The 21,675-nt window shown below is 38.7% G+C and overlaps 1 protein-coding gene across 5 annotated transcripts in view; it reads right to left on the bottom strand.

Annotated features, from left to right (window-relative positions):
• Window positions 1–21,675, bottom strand: part of tox2 (TOX high mobility group box family member 2) — a 105,028-nt gene that overhangs the window by 74,371 nt on the left and 8,982 nt on the right. For 3 of the 5 annotated variants that reach the window (XM_026166865.2, XM_080301596.1, XM_026166869.2), the window contains exon 1: window positions 11,734–12,320. The exons of 1 other annotated variant lie outside the window; for it this stretch is intronic. In XM_026166865.2, coding sequence (XP_026022650.1) covers window positions 11,734–11,826 — 93 coding nt within the window. In that variant the 5' untranslated portion in view covers window positions 11,827–12,320. Of the gene's footprint in view, window positions 1–11,302; window positions 11,639–11,733; window positions 12,321–21,675 lie in introns of those variants that run through there. One more of the 5 variants, XM_080301597.1, reaches the window with a different exon arrangement.

The following is a 21,675-nucleotide window of genomic DNA, read 5'->3' as shown; positions in this document are numbered from 1 at the left end:
CAGAAATGTATCTAAGACAACAACAACAAAAAGCCTTTGCATTCAGAGGCATATGAAAGCATTATGGCAAAGAGTCAATGCCCTAAAGGTGTATTGGCATATCTGTGCCCGTTTGCTCTATCTTTGCAGTTCCATTGAGGAGCCTTGTTTCCACTGATACCCAGCCGTTTGATTCACTTAGCAGGCTTTGTCGTGTGCATGCTGGATTAAGCCTTAAAAAAACAGCCTGAGCACATACACACATGCATGAGCAAGAGCCATTAGCACAACAGTGGTAGACCCCACTAATTAGCTCATCAGCTCAGCACCTCTCTGCCTCGCTTCACAGATCTGGTTTCAAAGTACACTTTCCAAAAGTGTCATAGTGCTAAAACGATGGCATTATGGCATTGGACATATGAGTATATTTCCATGGGCTCTCTGGGGATAAGCTGCAACACAGACAAAAAAAAATCGACTCTGTGACCACTAAAATAGCACCCAAAGAAGCTAAGTTGATTTGACAGAACACGTACAAGAAAAAGCTATTATAACGCCATGTCAGGCTGATTTTGTAAGAATGGCTCCGCTGGGCAGCTCGATCCATTTGCAGATCAGGGAACAGTGGATCAGAAGCGGCTGGATTTTTATAATACTCCACAACAAACACACAACAACCTAACAAACCTAACAGCTCACACTCTCCTTGTGGTTCTTCACTCTGACCCTCCCTCCCTTCCTCTCTCTCTTTTCCTCTTGAAAGTTAACAGTGCACGTACCAATAATCTTTTTATTTTTATCTTTGAGGTTTATGCTGCTTTTGCGGTCATTTGAAGAGGTGGAAGATCATGTTGCACACCGTGAGTGCTAAAACAATCTCAAATGTCAATTGCTTTTGCTCTTCGTAACTAAAGGAGAAGAAATGATAACACAGTTATCACAGTTTCTCTTTTTCACTCAGTTACTCGTTAAAGATTCAAATTATTAAAACCTAAAAACTTGTTTTTCAGAAACGGAGTAATGTCTAGTGTAAACTGGGGCGGTAAATTATGTGAGAACATTTGCTACCATGACATTTATGGTTTATTATATTTGCCAAAAATTGCAGTTCCTCAATTTCACAGCATATTTATGTGCTTATCATGTTCAAATTATGCAATTCGGAAATATCTCTTTCACCACAGACTGATTACTTTGTGAAGCCTACTAGGAGTGTTTGTGTAAAGTAAACACCAGTTTTGCACAGTGTCCTGTGTTGACTGGGACCAACAACTCTGCTTCACATGTCACCATGTATATAACATTATTACAAAGTCTGCTGCTGCTCAGTGGCCTTGTGGTTTCTGATATGGCAAAGCTAGTGAAATGGCAGAGAAGCCAATCTACACTTTATAACTCAACCACACATCAATAATAGAAAAAAATAGATTACAGTAAATCCATGGTTCAAAAGCTGCATACCTTTGAAATGTCAAAGGGGAAACCACAACGGATAACTCATCTCAAAACTCATTTCAACTGCACAATGCAAGCTGTATTACAAATATTCAACAGCTTACTGTTCCCTCCAGGTATTTTTCAGCAAAACACTCTATACATTTTCATTTGCAAAGAGAAAAAAAAAAAGAAATGTATTTTTTCACTGGCAAGCAGCCAAACCAATTTAATTACATTCCAAATGGGCACAATCTCCACAGAGCAACCAGCTCATGTTGTATTTTTCAAACTTCAACAGCCTCCTTGACTTTCTTGGAGTAATTGAAATCTTCCACTCTTCCACCCTCGTCATTATGCTGAGCAGCAGAAAGTACAACAAACCAAACCAAAAGGAACAAGGAGATCTGGCGCTCAGAACGAGACGCTTTAGCCAATTTGTAACTTCATCAGCACGTCTTGATACAGTTTCTCCTGAAGTCAATTAAAAGAACACTAGATGGTGTATACCTAAAAGAACTGACACCTTCCTCCTGCCAAAAATACGGTGATTAACCCATGAATGGTGTCAGCATATCCTGGGGAAAGTACGATGGGAGGTGGCTATTTCCATTTTGGATAAATTCCTCCAGCCAGATTCAAAAAGACTCTTTTTTCATTAATTACTTATCAGAATGCAATAATTCTGCATCTAAGGATGCAAGTCTTTGTAAACAACAGCCTACGGTGCCAAGAGGTAAAGTTAAACAACAAAAAAACCAACACAACAACAGTAATTACAAATACAACTCGAGATAACAAGACAATTTGGATTCAGATATTTTTTTCTTTTAAAAATGTTTCAGATAGTTTTTGTTTTTTATTTTCATCACTGCAGCGATGCTGAAAACATTTCCAATTAATGTTTCAGCCCTTGATTAAACATCAAAAGATGCCTTAAAAGAGCTTACTGGCAAATTATTTAAAGTCTCTTGGGAATTATTTTTTTATTATTATCATGTTTTTTTTATTTTTTTGAATGCTTAGAGAAACTATAATCTCAGAGATGTTTTCTATTCTACCCCCTGGGTAATTACAAAATGGCAGGCAAATAAATCATCACACTGGCGGTATCTGCGGATGTCTGTGTACTCTACAACTGAGAAAAAGGTCCTGAGGTGACCAAAGTACCTGGCATGGTATCAGACCTGCTATGCTATGTTTTCCTTAGTTTGTCAAATAATTGCCAGCAATCTTCAAGAATTACATAAATAACAAATAGAAACATATTTTCCATTTGCTGTGAATGGAGATACTCAAATAATAAATATAAAGTAATTTAAGCAATTTTTTTTTAATGATATCTACGCTCACTTAACCAGAGGTCTCTCTCTCCTTAGCTCGCTTTCTCTGTCACTAAATCTGTCTGAGATCCCAGCCACAAGCAAGTGCCTTTGTGTCAAAGATTAAGTGAAACCAGGAGTGCCAGCAATGCCGCGTTTGCACTGTGAACACACTCAGTCTCAGCTGCACCAACACATCAGAGTACTCACACATAAACAGCTACTGTAGATCAAAAATAAGCTAAGGTTAAAAAACTTTCATAAATGTAAATCTGTTATCTATTTATTTAATCTATTATATAGTACATATATTAAAAGCAAGTGTATAAGCAATGCCAAATAAGACTTGGCACTACTTGAGAAATGCATTTGCATCTGCATTTTACTACAGGGTGGCTCCTGTGTAAGATTAAGTGTTTTTACTACATAAAATTGTCACTGAAAATGATTGGGTAGCAAAGTCAGGCTATCAACACACAGAGAATATAATTCCTGGAAAGTGAGGCAATACTACAATGAAAACATTATGAACAAAGCCCAACAGTGCCAGAGGTGGTTTACAAGACAGAGGCAAAAAGAGGCCTTGGGGGCACTGTGGGTTTGTAGTGATAGGGAGGGGAATCTCACACACACTTGGCTCAGGGAGGCACAGAAACAAATGGCACATGGTGGACGACCAATCGCTGGTGGTCTAACCAGCTGACTAACTTCCGGTGCAACCCATAAGTGACTCAGTAATGATTTACTGACAAGTCAAAGGTTTTTAAAAACAAATTTAAAAGACTGTCTTTTGGATACATTTTACTACAAATCATTTGAATATAATAACAGTGATCGCACATCAGCTGCTAATGCTAAGCTGCTCATAGTATCAGTTACAGTGATCTGTGGCTTGAAATGTTGCTACATAACAACACATTTCTGTGGTCTATGAGCTCACATTTGCACTTGTGTTTATTTGTGTGATGTGACTGCATGCAAGAACGTCTACTTGCAAGAGAGTGTATGTCTTTGAGTGTCTCTCAGTGGTCCTGTGGTCTTTGAGTGTGGACCTGAACCAGCCGTCTCTAGTTCTGTTTGCACAGGACATGCCTCAGGAAGCTAAGACAACTGTTCGTGTTTGCCCAGGCTTGCGAACCCGACAGCTGCATTCTTTGACACTCTGTTTATAAGTGTTTTTATACATTTAGCCTATGGAATCTGTTGGATCATGCCATTCTTGCTGACCTTTTCTAAAGAAACACCCATCAGAAGGAGAAAGGAGGACTATAACGCCAACGAATAAATCATTGGCCAACTCTAACAAGTACATTCTTCCTGACTTTCCTGTTCCTGTCTCCATTAACACAACAAATCTTTATTACAACCAGCACTGAGTCAACAGTGATAATTTACCATCTAACAAAAAAGCAAGAAAAAAAATCGAATCATTCCATTAAATAGCGATTTGGAGCCTTAACAGACTAAACTAAGGATGTTAGAAACACCACATCTAGACCTGTTCTGTCATAATTTGCACGCTCTGACCTCTCAAGATCCCCCAAATCGCTCTTACCCATTCTCCTTTTACTCTTTCTTCTCCTTGGTGTTTCATTTCCTGCCCATCAGCCTTAGTCTTCCACCATTTCAGCTACAGCCTTTACTGGCAAAAAAGTCACGACAGTACCAAAACATATGCTATAACACAACATTCCTATAGAGATGAAATGAAAAACAAATTAGTGGATGAACTCTAAGACGTTTGGAGAGTGGCGAGTGTGAAAGTGAGAGATGATGAGATCCGTCTGTGCTTATTTGAAATGTTGATATGGTTTTCTCGTACAATGGTTACGCTAATTTATGTACCAAAGCCTGCTTTACACAAATCTGCCAAGTCCAATAACTGTGCTCATAATCTCCAGCATCTAGAATAATCACTTTGTGGTCTATTTGTTTATGAATGAAATGAAGCAATTATCCTAATGAAGATCAGCTTTCTTGCTGGGGGAATTGTAGAATTTCAGCACAATGAAAATGTTTTGTCTTTGTTGCATCCATGTTGGCATGCTGATTCCTTAATCATAAAACAATGGGAACAACCCAAATTTTATTGTATGATAATTAGGAACATGCTATTCACAGTTGGGATTCTAAAACTGTAGCAACGAAAAACTGAACTACGCACTTCCTGACCTGAAGTCTAAACCACATGCATGTGGATGCTGCTAAATGTCAGCAACAAGTTTGGCTGTTGCTATTGGCGAACCAAAAACATACATTTGCACAGCAAGAGATCAAAAGTTACTAATGGCTCATTTTTATAATAAAAAGCCTTCTACGCAACAGCTTTTATGACACTCACTACTATGTTTGCCATACTTATCTCTGCTGAAGCATGTTACATTTGTTTTGTCTACAGAAATACAGAGACCTCACTCAACAGACATAAAAGTGCAACTCGACTTAAAGAATGAGCCTTCAAGTTCAACAAAGAATGAATCAAGGGTTGTATTTCTTTTTCTGCAGTGCTGATGGAAAGCAGATGAATCTGCTCTGAAATGCTACTGTAGCACACTGAAATACTGTCAGCTTTCCCTTCCCGTCAGCACAGTGAGCAAAGAACAGGGCACAGAAATAGTTAAATAAATCAGATAAAGGAGATCTTTCTCCCTCTTTTTGCTTCCCTCTCACACACACACGCACACACGCACAGACATTCTTTAGTGAAATCCATCAATCAGCATTTCATGCAGTTTGGGTTTGAACCACACCAAATGCACTAAAACAATAAACGTCTGTCTTTCAAGTCGCTATCTGGACTGGAACACATCTGGTGGCAAGGCTCATTTTGGTTTCCACATCGTTGAATGACATTACAGACTCAATGGCGAGCTGAAAAATAAAGTACCCCTAAAAATCTCTCTCCAGTTTCCCTCCACCTACAGACCCTTCTCTTTCTTTATGCACACACCAACCTTCTTCCCCCCTCCCTTCACTAACCAGCTAACCTCTCAAATGCTATTCCACCACCCATCCCCCAACCAATCAAGAAGTGAATATAAAGCAGCACAAGGAAACTGGGCTGCAGGAGGGAGGTGATAGGGGGGGAGAGACAGCCAGTCAAGGCAATTGCTACTGAGAAACCAGTGGCCTCCTGAGGTGAAGACAGTTTAAAATGCCTTGCCACACTGGACTTGACTTTACACAAGTCACAAGTGCATGATGCACACACCCAACAGCCAGCTGAGGAGCCAAGAGTCAAGCCTGACTGTTGTATTTTGGTTTCAAGGGGCTGTGACGATAATTAGGGTTAATGTGATTTAATGAGGGGCACGAGTTGAACCGGGGCTCGGCCGATTCACTTCGTAATCAACGTCAAGATTGAAATTACTCTGACACCTTATGATGCGGCTGTGTTTTGCAGTAACTTACAGCTTGTCATGCACGTCACCCAGGCTGAAAACTTAATATCAGCCTCACTCTAAAAGCAGTCTGCTGATAAACTTACTGAATGATAGATTACAGGCTGATAACAGCGCAGAAATTACTTGAAATGCAATAGTATATCTCTAAAGTATATTGGGAGGAGTTTAAAAAATACACTGTCATGATTCAATTCTTGGTAATATAATCAATCATCAACATAAATAGCCTGTTTCTATGGACCTCGGTGATTAAGTAGATAACGAGGCAGGATAAACTATAGAATCTATTTTCAGCCATACATGACTTATGACCCTCTTAACACCTCTAGTAGCTCTGAGTCATGTCTGGTCTAGATTATAAAGTACAGAGCACTGGAGTGCTGTGAGTCTGGTTGACTTCTCTATCTTGTAGGTTAAACTCGAGTCCATCGTGGTAAATCCCTGTAATGGATAGCTGTATCCCCTTATTTGCTCTCTGTACAGACAATAGCTGTCCTTAAAATACCCCATGAAATCCAAGGCAGATACAGCTATAGAATAGAAACTACAGTATCACTGATGTGGCGAGATTGGGGCTTTTTCTTGTGATGCAACTATACTGTAACATAGAAACATAGCTAAACAGACATGAAGCCAAACGAGGAAGCTTGGGTTCTGCGTGTAACACACTTTTGGATTTAACTCAGATGAAAAATGCAGTCGTACCTCTATTTCGCTTTATTGTGTTTCAAAACAAAACCATCACACTCCTACTGTAACAGTCCATGCACACAACACAATCTAAGCCCCACTGCTCCAGAGAATAACACTGTAGCTACTTATCATTAACTCAAAGACACAATCAGCCCCAGGCGATCCAGCTTCCCTCCATAACCTTTTGACATTGCTGCTGGGAAGGTAAATGAGAGAAGAAGTTAGACACAGCGAGGGGGGTGGGGGTGGGGATGTGGGGAGACAGAAAGACTTCATTATGAATACAGCCAGGAAGTGGTTAGACCAAAAAATTAAAAATTAAAAAATAAAACAAGAGAACTTTACAATAAAGACAGTTTAGTGATTTTTAAATCCAAAACATAGCCTTAATTCCATGTGCCGACTGCCAGTAACTGCATTATAACAGCAAACTCGCCACTTGTAGTTCCAGCAACACAGACTGCATTTTTCCCTCTGGTGTGCATGCGAGCCATGCATGGGTTAACATTTTCCCAGTGAGAATAGTTGGGATATTGCAACTCGGACTGGCCAGTCAGCAGAATGTTATGAATGGGCACAATGAAAAACCCCAAGTCCATGCTGTCGACCCAAGAATGCTTGCCTCCATGTAATTAACTTCGCTCTGTGTACAGAATGAGGTACTGCTGAAATAACTCTTCTTATTTCTGTTTCTATTACTGTCATGTTTTCAAGAGGGGGAAAAAAATCACATTCTGAGAATTCAAATGGAAAATATTTTTGCCTGTCCATACTTTGAAGTATCCTGTGACTAATACAGTGATTTGGATAGCACTGGAAATGGAACGAACCACTTAAAAAGGGGTGGTACGTGCTCTGCAAAAGCTGGCCTCATTGCTTTTCGAGTGGATGAATGTCAGCTAATGGTAATGTGTATTCGTGTAGTGATGTAAAATAGGGCATAAGATTAAACATAAGATAAATGTATAAATGAGGTATACCTTAAAACCTGTTTCATACATACAGCTCACCTCAAAGTGTTTTAGCAATTAGATTTGCACTTTGCACGCATGCAAATATACGCACACGTGCACGCATTTAGCCCTAAATAAAATCTCTAAATAACTGATAGTGAGTTGGAACAGACTGCAACTATGTAAAGAGTAACATCTGCAAACCATCGAATTATAAACCTACAGTATAACTACAGTATAATTACACGAGAGGCTCCCTCTTGGGCACTGTGTTGTTAGAGGGAAAAGGGATGAGGGGAAAGTGGAACATCTACAGTAATCTATCCAACTTCATTTCACCGGAGTGATTCTGCCTCGGGGTATGCACAAGTCATAATGCATTTGACAAATAGTCTCCCACTAAAACAGGCATTTGCGAAGAAGTGGCCTTCAGCGCTGGTATACACAGCTGAGTGTACGCTGAACAAACAAGCCTCCCACTCAGCGAGGAAAGATACAGAGAGGCTTCAAAAAGATTAGGAGAAATCTTGGGCGAAAAGTAAAGATGACTCACAGTGATTGTGCAAGTGCAGGACAATGCAAGTTGGATGGAGTTGAGAAGAGCAACAGAGCCGTGGGGTTCTTAACAAAACACAAATCGATGCTTTTCTCATGTGTTGTTCTTTGCATTGTTCTGAAATACGGGCACACAGGTTGTTTTTACAATGAACTGCAGAGAATCATCATAACGGTTTTAAAGAATATCTTTATCCTTTTGGTTTTTGAGCGTGAACTTGACTGAAAAACAAAACTAAAGCATAACCTTCTGATTAAATATTTGGGTGATGCTTACATTCTCTTGTCAGTTTGTTAGCATTAATGTAGTCATCAGTCATGCAATAAATCCTACCTTCAGATTACAGTGCTCAGTTTTAGTTCTTACAGTTGTTTTAAAGAGGTGTTGATTTAACACAGTGACTACAGTATTTAGGTTGCAGTGCTAGCTATATATACTGACTACACTGTATTCTGCCCATCCCATTTATAACACAGAAGAAAAGGCCAAATAATGAAAACACCTATGATGAGGTTCCTGGAAGTTAGCTCATGTAACATATTTTAACAAAAACTGAGCACTGTAACCTTCCTGAAGGCAATCTGTGCTGCAAGAATGTTTTATTGCATCTGTTTTAACAACCTGTCCCTGAATAAAAGCATTACATTAACAATCTTTCCTTCCTCTGCTTCTGATTTCTAAAAAAAAAGTAGAAAAATAGAGTAGAGATCTGATCATTGTGTGTGCACACAATTTACAGTCATTCACACAAAGCTTAACAGTCACCCTCAGAAATAGATTTGACTTTACACCACTAGAACAGGAAGCCATACACTTTTTTATATGTGAACTGTCCCACTTTGTATTATGTGCACTTCCTGGTTGGTGTATTTAATACTGTACTGTAATGCATAATTACACGAGTGATTGTCAAACAAGCTGTATATATATATATATATATATCGGTGTGAATGTCTTCAGGAGGCCACGTTTGGGAGTTTTGTGCCTATTTGAAAACATGCAGCTCTTAACATTGCTTAGAATTATGTTTGCAATTTACCATGGAAAAATTAAAAAAAAAATATCAACAGCAATGACTAACTGTCTTGTGAATCTGACTTTAAGAAAAAAAGAAATCAGCTTCCTCACTTGCTGATTGAAGTGGCATTAAACAGCTGCGGTGCTTCTAATACTGAGCCACTCCAGCAGGTCAACTCCATACTTGTGAATTCAAGGCGCCAGTAAGATGAACTATTGCCAAAAATGTCTTATAAAGATCCTGTATCATTATTCAACAGTTACGTGTAGAAGCAGGAGTACAGTGCAGATAATGTGTCGCTTTACATCATGGTCACAGCTGTTACTTTAGTAATGACAATGTTATATGATTCTGTCCTTGAAACTCAAACCTGCTCCTTACCGGGCCAACAGCCTCTACGCTTGCTGAATCATGATAACCAATACAGTTCATTGTGTTAATACTACAAGAGCTGGGACGCAGCCTCAGTCAGAAACAACAAGGTCCTACTGTGATCTTCAGTAGATAGCACATCTGCAGCTACTCTGTCTGCCTACAGTGTATGTGTTTAGCTAACCGCACACACACACAATTATACAACTTTTTCAAAATCACAAAAAGATTACAAAAGTACTTCTATCTGAATTCTGCTTCTAGTGATAGACTAAATTAACGTGTAAAACAAAATCGAGCTATAACTATGAACACTTCATTTGGATTTTAAAGACTGATGTTGATGTCCCAGTGAGTCAGGAGTTGAGGAATAACTGCAATCCTTGTAAACCATTCGCGTATTGTGATTCAAATCTCTCTCCAAGTATGTGAGTGTTGGTGTAGAAGAGTGTGTCCACAGGCAGCTAACCGCATGTGTTGGACATGTATACATACAGGTGACTGTGTGCATGAACAGGATAGATTAACAATTCAAATATTGTACTGAGCTATAATGTTTCACTTTGTCATCAGCAAAAGCTAACTGCCTGCTGGCTTTCTTCCAGGTGCTAAGGCAAGCAAACCAATGTGAATGGCTGGGGGTATACTGCCTTCTTCTAGTTCTGCTCAATAGTTACTGGTAAATGTTTACACAAGTTTTACCTTGACCACCGCAGTAAAAGAAACTTGGCTCATTACTTGCAACTTGTAACCTTGGACTATTAAGTAGGTCTGTATGTACATTTCTCACTTGTAGATGCCAAACATTTTTCTGCAAGGAAAAGAATCTGCAATGGTGTCCACCATGGACAGAGTGCAAGAGTAAAAAGCTTCTCTCTTTACTGTAGGCCCAACATCAACAGGATATCAATAACCACATAATTCAAGAAGGAATTGGAAAATCCAAAACGCACTACTGCAGATGCAGCCTTTTCTTTCCTTTCTTTCAAAGAGCCTGTTTTCAGAGATAGATAATCCATGACAGGTGTTAGCACTTCAAGTTGTTCAATAAACGCTTCTTTTACTACTGAATCGTGCGTACAACGCAGTTAATTTTTCCAGCACTTCTTATCAGTGTTAATGTAAACACAAAAGCTAATATAATAATCAAACTTTAACCAAACACGGAAGGCTTCTTTTAAAGGCAAAGGCGAATAATCATTTCTAAAAAGTTATTATGCGCACAATGATGTGGTTGAATTTTTGTCCATACAGGTGTTGATAACCAAGCATGCCAAAATATACTAGTGATTAGTACTAATGGAAAGTATCTTACCGAGCAATAATGCAAAATAAAACAGACGAAAATGCCAAATCACGCTGCAACATGTATTAGTATAGTCTTAACCAATACGCATAGCATGCTCTCATATTTCAACGCAATGCTGATAATTGTATTTCGGAATAATAGTGCACTGGCCCTGTAAAGTAGCTGGAAAGTGTATTTCCGCAGTTAATTCTGAAGCATTTAGATCATATAGAAAACATTCTGGCGGTCTATATATATTAGAAGACAAGAAAAAAATGCACACGTTCATTTTGTCCATTTGTCAGTTTTGGTTGTTGAAAGCAATCACCAGCTCCTCCGGTGCGCCAGATAAAGTGGTGCGCTCCAACTCTGCTCACAGGACATCCACAGCACAACGCAGCCCCAGTTTATTCACACTAACACACAAGCGATTTGAAATTAAACGCCACCTCACGTGCACGATCTCAAAGCAGGTGTCCTTTTTAGCAAAGTTTATGAGTCCAAATACATTAAAGAAATACAACGAAGTTGACGGGGAAATGCAGCCTGTCACTCACTGATCCCGAGGGAACCAAAAGTGCAGCACTTGTCACTAGAGGTCTTCAAACAGCGTGCCTGAAAAAATACGACCCGTCTGCCACCATGCGTATTCAATATACATCATGAAACTTATGGCTGCACATCTGACCGACTAAAGTAACCGTAAACGTTTACCTTGTTGGAATGGTAATAGTCCAAACCGGAGTCAGTCGGTAGCGTACATGAACCCACGCTTGAAGGGGGAGCTGGATAAAATCTGACGTCCATCTCAGAGTCCGCAAGACTGACGGCATGAAAACGTAGCTCCCAAAAAAAAAACCTGTGCGACTTCTCTCTCTCCTGCACACACACACACTCACACACACTCACTCACACACGTCTCTCTCCCTCTCTTTTTTTTCTTTTGTGTATCAAACCGAACAAAAAAGTAGTACGAGAAGATGTTCAGTCTTTATATCCGTCCTACAGTTACTTCGGCCCTAACTGCACGCTGATGCTCTCATATATAACATCCCTATAAAGTTCACTTGGAAAGAGGGGGGAAAGAAAAGACAGATGCCCGCCTCAGTAATCTCTGAAACTAGGAAGCTAAACAGTGTAGTTGTTTGACAGCGAAACAAGCCGGGCGTGCTGCAGGTGAAGAAATGATCTTGTCTACGGTTTCTCCCAAAACGCCCGCTCTCCGTTCCTCGTTTCCAGACGCGCTGTAGCTTTGTCATGTGGGAGCGCTCTGATCCATCCATGCGTTCCCGTCCACTCAGCAACTGCTAGGCTGCGACCTCTACCGGTCAGAGGAGGACAGGCGAGAAGAGGGTCAGTGGGGCTGGGAGGATTGACGAGGTATAGTGAAGAATAAGTCTTTATTAGTGAGTTTAAGTGACCCTCAGATAGTGGGCCAACGACAGCCTCTCTGCGTGGTCGTGAGAGCATCACAAGTTGATTTAACACTGGGGTGTGGGCATTTGGCTGATTCAAAGAGCTGTAGAAATGTTTAGTTTTTTTGTGAAATCTCTTTGAAATGATCAAATCAGCTCTTACACAGGCTCTGTTCATCTTTTAAAAAATGGCTAAACATCTAATCTTTACTATTTAATTAATTTTAGTGTAATAACACTATATCTGACAGACACAGAAAATACAAATGCATTCAATTCAATAGGAATTTAAAGCTTTATGTTATATTTTCATGAAAACATGAATTTATGCTTTGAGATTCCTGATATGACCCTGAATTTAAATGACGTACTTGGTATGATGTGCAGCCTAATGCTGCCATAATTTGGACCATAAAGTTCACGGTGAATCTCATTAACTTTTTCACTTCACTTCATTATTTAAATGTTGTTTACAGCAGTTTTGTCATATAAATAAAAAATATTGTTATGTATTTTGATGCATTTCAGTGAGTCGGCAGCCAGTGGAATACATCTCACTTATAAATAAAGGAATCTCTGTATCTCTGTGTATCTTCTTCGCATTTCACAACTGTTCATCCGTCCAATTTCAAACTCGGGAGTTTTATCTCAGTGGACCACAGAAGCCATGTGGATGGTCAGTGGTCTCATATTGTGGTCTCATTTATCATCTACCTATTGCTAGGTAATGGGAAAATACTTGACCTCACATATGATGTCACAAATCTCCCTTCTGTGAAGAAACCAGATCACCACTAATGTGGCACATCAGATAATAGAAGACTAGAAGTCCCAACTTTGCTGAGGGGAAAACAGTTCTCACCTGATTTTGTATAGTCTGAAGGTGCAAAATAAATAAATGCTTAAAGGCTTCCATCTACTGGATTGGAAACCTTAGCTGGGAAATGGGACAATATGTTGGTTTTTTTGTTGTTGTTGTCTTTATAAGCCACCAAACAGTAAAATTAATCATTTTATGGGACAAAATTTGATAGAGGTCATAAGACATTGGGTATCATCGAGACTTGGAAAACTATTGTATCTTGACACTTGTTGTGTTTTCTGATCATTTAATATGCCAGGGTTATCTGGTGTGTTGGTTTTTGTAATTTAATAATGCTGTTGAAAGTTTGACAGTATTTAGGTTGTGTTACAGTGGAATGTAGATCATTCAGAAATCTGTGAGTTGGTTTTTGATGCCTTAGCTAACTATAGTAGCTGGCTAACTATGGAGTCATGGCTATGCAGAGATAGAGTGCTAAAATCATTCTCTGACACAGCAAAACCTAACATTTTTAGCCACTTTAAGGTATTTTACTGGTGTCAGGCATCTGTTGCATTGTGTAGGGATAAATGTTTTCCCCTCCACCTGACCTGATTTTCTCACTATGGCGATATAAATTGTTGCTCTAATTTTGACCCTTGAATTCACACACATAATCACATTCACACACAGCTGGACAAATAGAAAACATGCTCACACAGCAGTCAACACAGCATGATGCACACACAGAACAACCATAGCTTTAGCGAGGTACAGATAAGAAAAAATAACCTTGCTCCCAGCCAAATGTGTATTTTTACAAATGGGATGAAGTGGTGTTGTGTGCTCAGTCTTATGGCTATGTGCAATTTATTCTTGCGTTCTTGCGCAAAGTGTGTATTTTTTCTCTCACTTTGAGAGTGTGTTTATGTTAACCAAGCTGCCATTGTTATCCCAGTGGGTGACTTTTTGGCCCCCTCAGGACTCTGCCCATGTCCATGTTGCTAACACACGGCATGGTGGCTCTGGCCCTGGGGTTTGAGCCTGCGTTAATACCAGGCACAGATGGGTTGCACCATGGGCTTGCTGTTGCAGTCTGCCATCAGCTGCCAGCTCAGGCTGTCCTGACTCCAATCTCATGAGGTTAACTGTCACAAGGATACTGATTTCTTCCAATTCTGTACCTCTGTGTTGGATTCCTCTCTGCCTGTCTCTCACTTTCTCTCTCACCGTTACTCGTTCGCTCAGTCGCTTGCTTTTACAGCAGAGGATACAGTACACAGGGTTATCTGGCACATGAGGACTCATGCCTTCATTGGGAAAGAATGCGTGTAGTTTTTTTGCATTACAGCCTTACGTGAAACAGAACAGTGAAGGACTCATGCCATATATTAGGAAAATGGGTGATTAAAAAAATAAGTAGTGGAAGAAATCGGGTAAGTGGAAAAAAGTGCAAGCGAAGGATGCCGGTAAAAATCGAGATGAGGAGAAATTAATGTGTGGTGGAGGGGCACAGAGAATGGTGTAACATGTAAATAAAAGGGAGATGACACACAACTGAGGCATAGTCAGGAAAACTTTAACATTCAAGGACAAAAACTTTCCAGTGTAAAATGCAAATCGTGTCATCCAGCTTACCCTCTATTCATCCATTCAGCACAATAGTGGCACAAACATTTTTATTGCCACGGTAAGAGCTCCTGCTAGCATCAGGAAATGAGAGGAAAAAATAAAACATTAGTTTCCATTAAGGGTTATAACCTTGCTTGTACTTCGATGATGTCAGGAGCGCTGGTTTAATAACTTTATCTGAGCTGTAGTCATTTTACTTTTCATAAATTGATAACTAATTTTTCAATGCAGAAATATAACATTTAGATGAAAATGACTTTAAGACCTCAATAATTTTCCTTTTTAAATAAAGCAGTAAAAGACCTCACTGATGTTTGCAGTGCTTCGTGCTAAACGCAAGCAATCAACTTTGGAGAGAAAACATTCGTTTTTCGGTAATTGACGTACAATTTCACTTAAAAATAAAGCACTTACTGATAAGAGGCAGAAGACAAAGACGAAAACACTTTCTTCTTTTTCTACTCTGCCCCTCAGATCTCTCCGCTTCCATTTAAGTGAGCTTTTAATTTTTCTTCCAGATAGAAATGTGCACTGATTATCAACAATTGCTGCTTTGCTGTTTTTTAAGTAAATGTTTAACTCACATATATCACAAGGTTCCCTAAAGAACACAAAAAGTGGACTCAAAATTAACTGTGACTTACTAAAATATCACAAAAAGTAGCAACTTTCTACCTTGTGCAATATTAAACCTCTAAAAAAACAAATTATCAGTTATGTTGATGCAGCACATGTTTACCATCATCAGCTTTTCAGGGTTATTTGTTGACTTTGGACTGACATGTTCTAAGCGGATTCTTACAAAAAAAAATGTGATCAAAAGTGGGGGTTTTCCTATAACAATTCACCTATATTCTTTGATGATGTTTAAAGATCAGTTGCAAATTCAAACGGCAAAGACAGTGACTGAATTTTAAATGACCTGGTTAGAATTCTAAGACTGTCAGTATGAGAGAAAGCAAAAAGACAAAGACAACAAAGTACAGAAACAAAAGGTGATTCATCAGTTCCAAATGTGAGTCAATTTGCTAGATTCTGTAACTACAGGGAGAATTTGACAGTGTGTCAGTGAGAAATGTTCTAACAAGGATGCATAATTTTGCTATTTATTGGCATTATCCAGTGACTGCAACCTAAATGACTATATGCTAGGTTATTTGCATTTATAGCAGCTTAGCAGCAACGGGAAATATGTTACACATAAACCATTCAAGCCTATTAAAGAAGTCACTGCTGAAAACAACAACAAAAAAAAACATACCTTACTTATTTACAATGTAAAAATAGACTGGTTTAATCACAAGACCACTCAAAAGGAAATGGTTTGGGTTAAAATAATCACCTTGTTAAGGTTAGGGTACCTCGGTCATCGTTCTTACTGTTTAAGTATTTGCAGGCCCCTCATTTCTCTTTTCAGGATCTACTTGATGAAATTTAAATGCTTTAATTTCCAAAAAAACCTTCTCATACTGTACATTGCTGCATCACCTCTTTTCACCCTCTCGCTAACAGAATGGGGAATAAAACCACAACAAGTCAGCTGGCCTTATCTGGACTTAGTGCAGGCAGCTGTTCATTCATTCTCTGTTTGAGGGTATGCCAAGCTAGCCTCTAGGCAAAAATGTGCCCGTTTGTTAGACAGTGACGTAGATAAGTGACAGATAACATTTGCTACAGTTTCACCACAGCTGACTTTGAAGTTCATTTTCTCTCATCTGCTGGATGTGTGTTACTCAACATCAACTGTATATAAACCAGTGGAATGGTATTTTCCTTGAGTAACAATGTTATCGACGCATTGCTTTTTACCATTTAAAGAAACATTTTCCATTGCTGACAAACAATTTAAAACAGGAAACAAACTCTCCAGTGCTAAAGTTCAGTGTGTCACCAACCCATTCAGTGATTAGTGCTTTTGTTTCAGTGTGGACTGTAGTGTGTTTTACACAAGCTCTTTTCAACCCAAAGATGATAATTACTTTGAATAATAAACCTTTTTTCAAACTACATGGCTCCTAATGCATCAAAATGAAACCCAAACTAACGATAATGGATGGAGATCAGTGAATAAGATGAAAAATGCCTGGTTTGTAACAAAAAAATCCTCTAGACACTGTACCTCCGGAGGTTGTACCGTACATTAAATTCACCATTTCTTAAGTGGCCTTCTCCTCCTCCTACACAAGAGAACACACATTAGCCTACTCTTTCATCTGTAACAAATAAGCAGAGTTATGCAAGTGTTATTTAATGTCACTATAATAAGAGCTTCAGTTCCCCACTAGTTATGGGAAGTGAAGCTGTCAAGGTGGAGTTTCATCAGACACCACAAGACTTTTGCTGTTGGTCATTTTATGCAAAATATTAATGCTTATTCTTCTGTAAAACAGAGGCCAGTGCTTTGGTTTCAGGAATTACCACGAGGACCTCTGTAGGTCAAGTGTTATCTTTGCTGTCATCTGAGCAGAGCAAGGTTATTTTATGATTTTTTTTTCCCATTGCATCCACTTACATTGCTTTTAACCAAAATTTGCAGTCCTAAATGTTGCTGCTTACCTCCCTGATTTAATTTAGCACCCTTGTGAATATTGCAACAACATTGCCTTGGTCCACTGTTAGCAATTCCATATAAGGTTGTCCAGAGTACAGCAAACAGCAAAGTAATGGTAAACAGGAAAGAGTTCAGTTGGTCCATTAGGCAGAGAGATGACTCATTAATGACCTGAATCTACACAGAACACTGTTTTTCGCAGTTATTACACAGAAGCAGCATATTTGTGTGGGGAGGAAAAAAAAGTCAAACCCATGGAAACTGATTATGCTAAAAAGACTCACCTTTGCTTTGATTTGTGTCATTTGTGTTCTGCGAAGCACTTTGTTATAGAGCAGCTTGTGAAAATGCTTTGTAAATGCCTTTATAAATGCCTTTATGAATGACTTTGCCTTTGACATTGCTTCTCATGCAATAAATTTCACTTTATGTCAATTTAAGCTACATCAGACTGGTACTGAGGTACTTAATTTTCTGCTTTCATATTTCCACTAAAGTCAAGCTACCTAAATAAAAAACCCTTTAGGTCAGTAAGTTTGGTTGTTCTAACTCAACCATATACCGAAAATGAATTCCTGTTTCTCTTCAAAACTGTTCTACTCTGATCTTACACAGAAGACAATGCAAATCCAGACAAGTAGGAAACAAGACAAACAATGGAAATGATGACATGACAGGATTTGGTGGCATGACATTTTGGGTAACAAGGCACCATTATTGCTCAGATGCACGGTTACAGCTAGACTTCCTAGACACAGCAAGTAGTTTCGTGTTGTGTAAAATTGAAACACTGACCACAATGTTACAAAGGAATAGATTTTTGCTTCAGAACATATGTGCACGTTGTTTTGACCACCAGTACTTTTCATTTCCTTCCCTGTCCGACTGTGTTTCTGCAGCACATAAAAACTTTTCCAATTCAGAAACACTTTGTGCCAGAGCTCAAGCGAATTAAAGTGTGCAAATAAACTATTATGTATGTCAATTCCAGAATAACAACAATTATACGCAGCACAAAGGGCTGCTCAATGGTGAACCTTTGCTAACCTTTTCTAGCCACTGACATTCAATAATGGGACTATGTTGTCTCTTGTTCCTTTGGACAATCATCCATTGAAACAACTGCCATTCATGCAGTTTGCTCCACCCTCTGCGTGACCCTTTTTCATACTAGTAATTAGCTGCTGTTGAATTTCTACCAGATGCAAAGCAACCACGTACAATATTGACTATTTATGTGGATATCTATGGCAGTTTATTAGATTATCATTTGATACACCACTCTCAAGTCTGACATATAACTGGTGCATTGTGATTTGGTTGTATTTTTCCAAAAGAAATGAATTTTAAAATGTCAAACTGTTACTAGAATTAAAATTTAGCTTTGAAATAAGGTGAGGAAATGTGCATGCAATTCTTTCTGTTTTGATGCAAGAAAATGGAAACGATTCCTCCAAACATCTGTGCACAATTGCAAAAAATTACTTTTAATCATGTTTTTACAGCTCAATCATCCCCTCATCCTCCCATTCCACTTCTGAATAAACCCTCTTCTTCATCATCCTCTCATTCCCCGACCTTCTACTTATGTTGCACATGAGAAATGAGAGGGGGATGGGAGGGAAGATGAATGAAACAGGGAGTGGGGAATGAAAGGGAGGGGGGAACAAGAAGAGAGCAAGATTGGGGAAAATGCCCTTTGACTGGATTTAAAAGTCTGTGGCATTTCATTTTCAGAGAGAGGAGAGCTTCATCTCCTTCAGATCCTTTAAGGGCCAACCTAATTGATTAATGTTTCCATCTCATTGAGAAGAGGGGGGTTGTGGTGGGGGACAGGGGGCATTTGAAGCTTAACTGGAGCCTTTTACATTCCCAAGTCTTAAAACAGAACCACCACAAAGAGAGATGATGACAGAATGAAAGTCGGAGTGATGAAACAAAGTGTAAAATTCCAGTAGATGAGTAAAATATGTTGAAGGTCAAAGTTGTTTCAATCTGAACGTAGAGGGATAAAAAAATAGTCGTGTCTTACCCCATACTATAAGCTCCCCTTGTAATGAAATAATGTACGTGTTTTTAGCGAGGTATTCAGTTTTCAAAGAGGCTGTTTAGGTTTCTGCACCTGTCATCCAGCTGGGCAGCAGCAGGCACTCTATATGATTGCAAAATCAAATGTAAGAAATCCACTGCCTTTTCATTGAAAGTGAAGACTGATAAAAAATTTTTTAAAAAACAAGTCACTGACATGAAATCTAAAGTAAAGAAGGAAAATATACTTTCATATCTTGATAATTTAGTGCTTCGAATAGGTGATGTTTTCCCCAGTAACAGTATTTATTTTTGACACATGATACATAAAGCCTTACAGTAATTTCCAGCCTTCCATGCCCACGACCCGAGGCCACGGGAACACAAAGCTGATCATGGCTGAACAGAAGTAATGGAAATTAATGTGAGGACAGACTCATAACATGATAGCTCTGTAGGCTCAGGTGTAAGCTGAGGTATGAATCTCAAAACTCTCTGAATGAAAATATACCATGATTACTTGCCCTTTGCATGTTTTTGACACCAACATGAAAATATTTATATATCGAAGACTCTACAGGCATTTCCAATCACACAACAAAACCAGTGGAGAGAAGCCAAAACAGTACTGACCTTTACCCAACATGGTATATTAAATATGAAAGGTCAGCTTCCACGGTTGGGGGAGGGTGGAAGTTAAGTCTAGCACATAGCAGACACAGACAAAATACTGTAATATCTATCAGGCAAATCCCCGAGCTGCCTTCAGAGGTCATTTGAATGTGAAGGGTGTTGAAGCAAGAGGAAAGCAAAGATACATAGTTCAGCAGTCCTTCCGCTGTTGTTGAACATGAGGCATGCTGCTCTGCAGTTGCATTTTTATAATCCTATTAATCATGCAAGCTTCTGTTACATCTGCTCGACTTCCTGAATCACAAAAATTGCAATTTAATATAATTTGCGGTATTTTCCCCCCCTTAAACTAAATAATACAAACTCCTCAATAACAACTGTACAATTGAATTCTGTTCAGTGTAATTAAGGCTCAGTTTTATAATTCAAATGTCCTTCTGAAAACGGAGTCAGCTATTTAGCTGCCAATCACTCTGCTCATCGCTGAATGCATGTAGTCACCAAACAAAACAAAATTATTTCCCTTTATGCAAGCAGCTGCTTTTCACTCAGAATAAATTACTGTACAATAAGTTTGATGAGAGCCAGACATCTGTAGCTATGTTAACACATCATCTAGTATTAACGTAAATTCTAGATCTTTAAATGTAAATCAACACATTGACTATAATCACAAAGAATTTATATTTATTTCTTTCTCTCACAGAAAAGAATGCCTGTCAGCTTGGGACTGAGTTTTACTTGGGTATTATTATTTTTTTTATATTATATTGCTTTTAAATTACATTTGAACTTAAAAACATAGTAATTCATTTTATTGAGGTTTCGCATTAGTAAAAGGCAACGTTTCTTTCAAATCCACAAATCTAATCCAAATCCATTTTTCTTATTAAAGCATTTACATGTTTGAAAACAGAGGAATTGTTTTGAAAAATTAGATGCTCTTTTTGACATACTCCAAGTCCCTTCATTCGAATCACCAAGTGAGCGCTTTTGTTTTTTATTTTTATTTTTCTTTGATTATCCATCTACTTCATTCTGAGATTGGGCATGCCAAACAGTTTTCTTCTCTCACACAAATATTACCACTGAGAAAGTCATAATGTTATGAATTAATGACAGTGATAGCAGAAAACAGAAAAACTACCAAATGGTTTTCATTAAAGAATAACATCGTGTACTACGACATTAAACATCCATAGTAAAAGCCTTTGCTCCAAATGAAATTGAAGAACTTCAGTTTCTCCTCAGAAACTCTTGAGCTGCGTCCCAATTTTTGAAGATCACATGTCAAATCTGCAGCTAATCCACAAATAACATGTTAGGATCAGTCCAAATGACCCATAAATTCCAAGCATTTCTAAGTTACTTATTGCTGTTGCCTTGTCAAAGACTGTAAGAGTCACAAAGCAAAGTTTACTGGAGAAGTTATGATGGTGCTATAAACAACCCTCAAATACTGGGCCATTGTAAATTGTAGCTTCTATGGTATAGCTCATCATGTCTACACTGTTCTTAAAAACCATGGTGTTTATGTTGGGTTTCCATTATTTACATTTTGTGGGAGGTTTGTTGGTGCTGGTCATGTAACAATG

This window comes from Astatotilapia calliptera, chromosome 5, assembly GCF_964374335.1.
Source record: "Astatotilapia calliptera chromosome 5, fAstCal68.1, whole genome shotgun sequence".
In the NCBI taxonomy this organism is placed as follows: Eukaryota; Metazoa; Chordata; class Actinopteri; order Cichliformes; family Cichlidae; genus Astatotilapia; species Astatotilapia calliptera.
The sequence above is the reverse complement of the archived record's forward strand: the minus strand, read 5'-3'. Positions and strand labels throughout refer to the sequence as shown.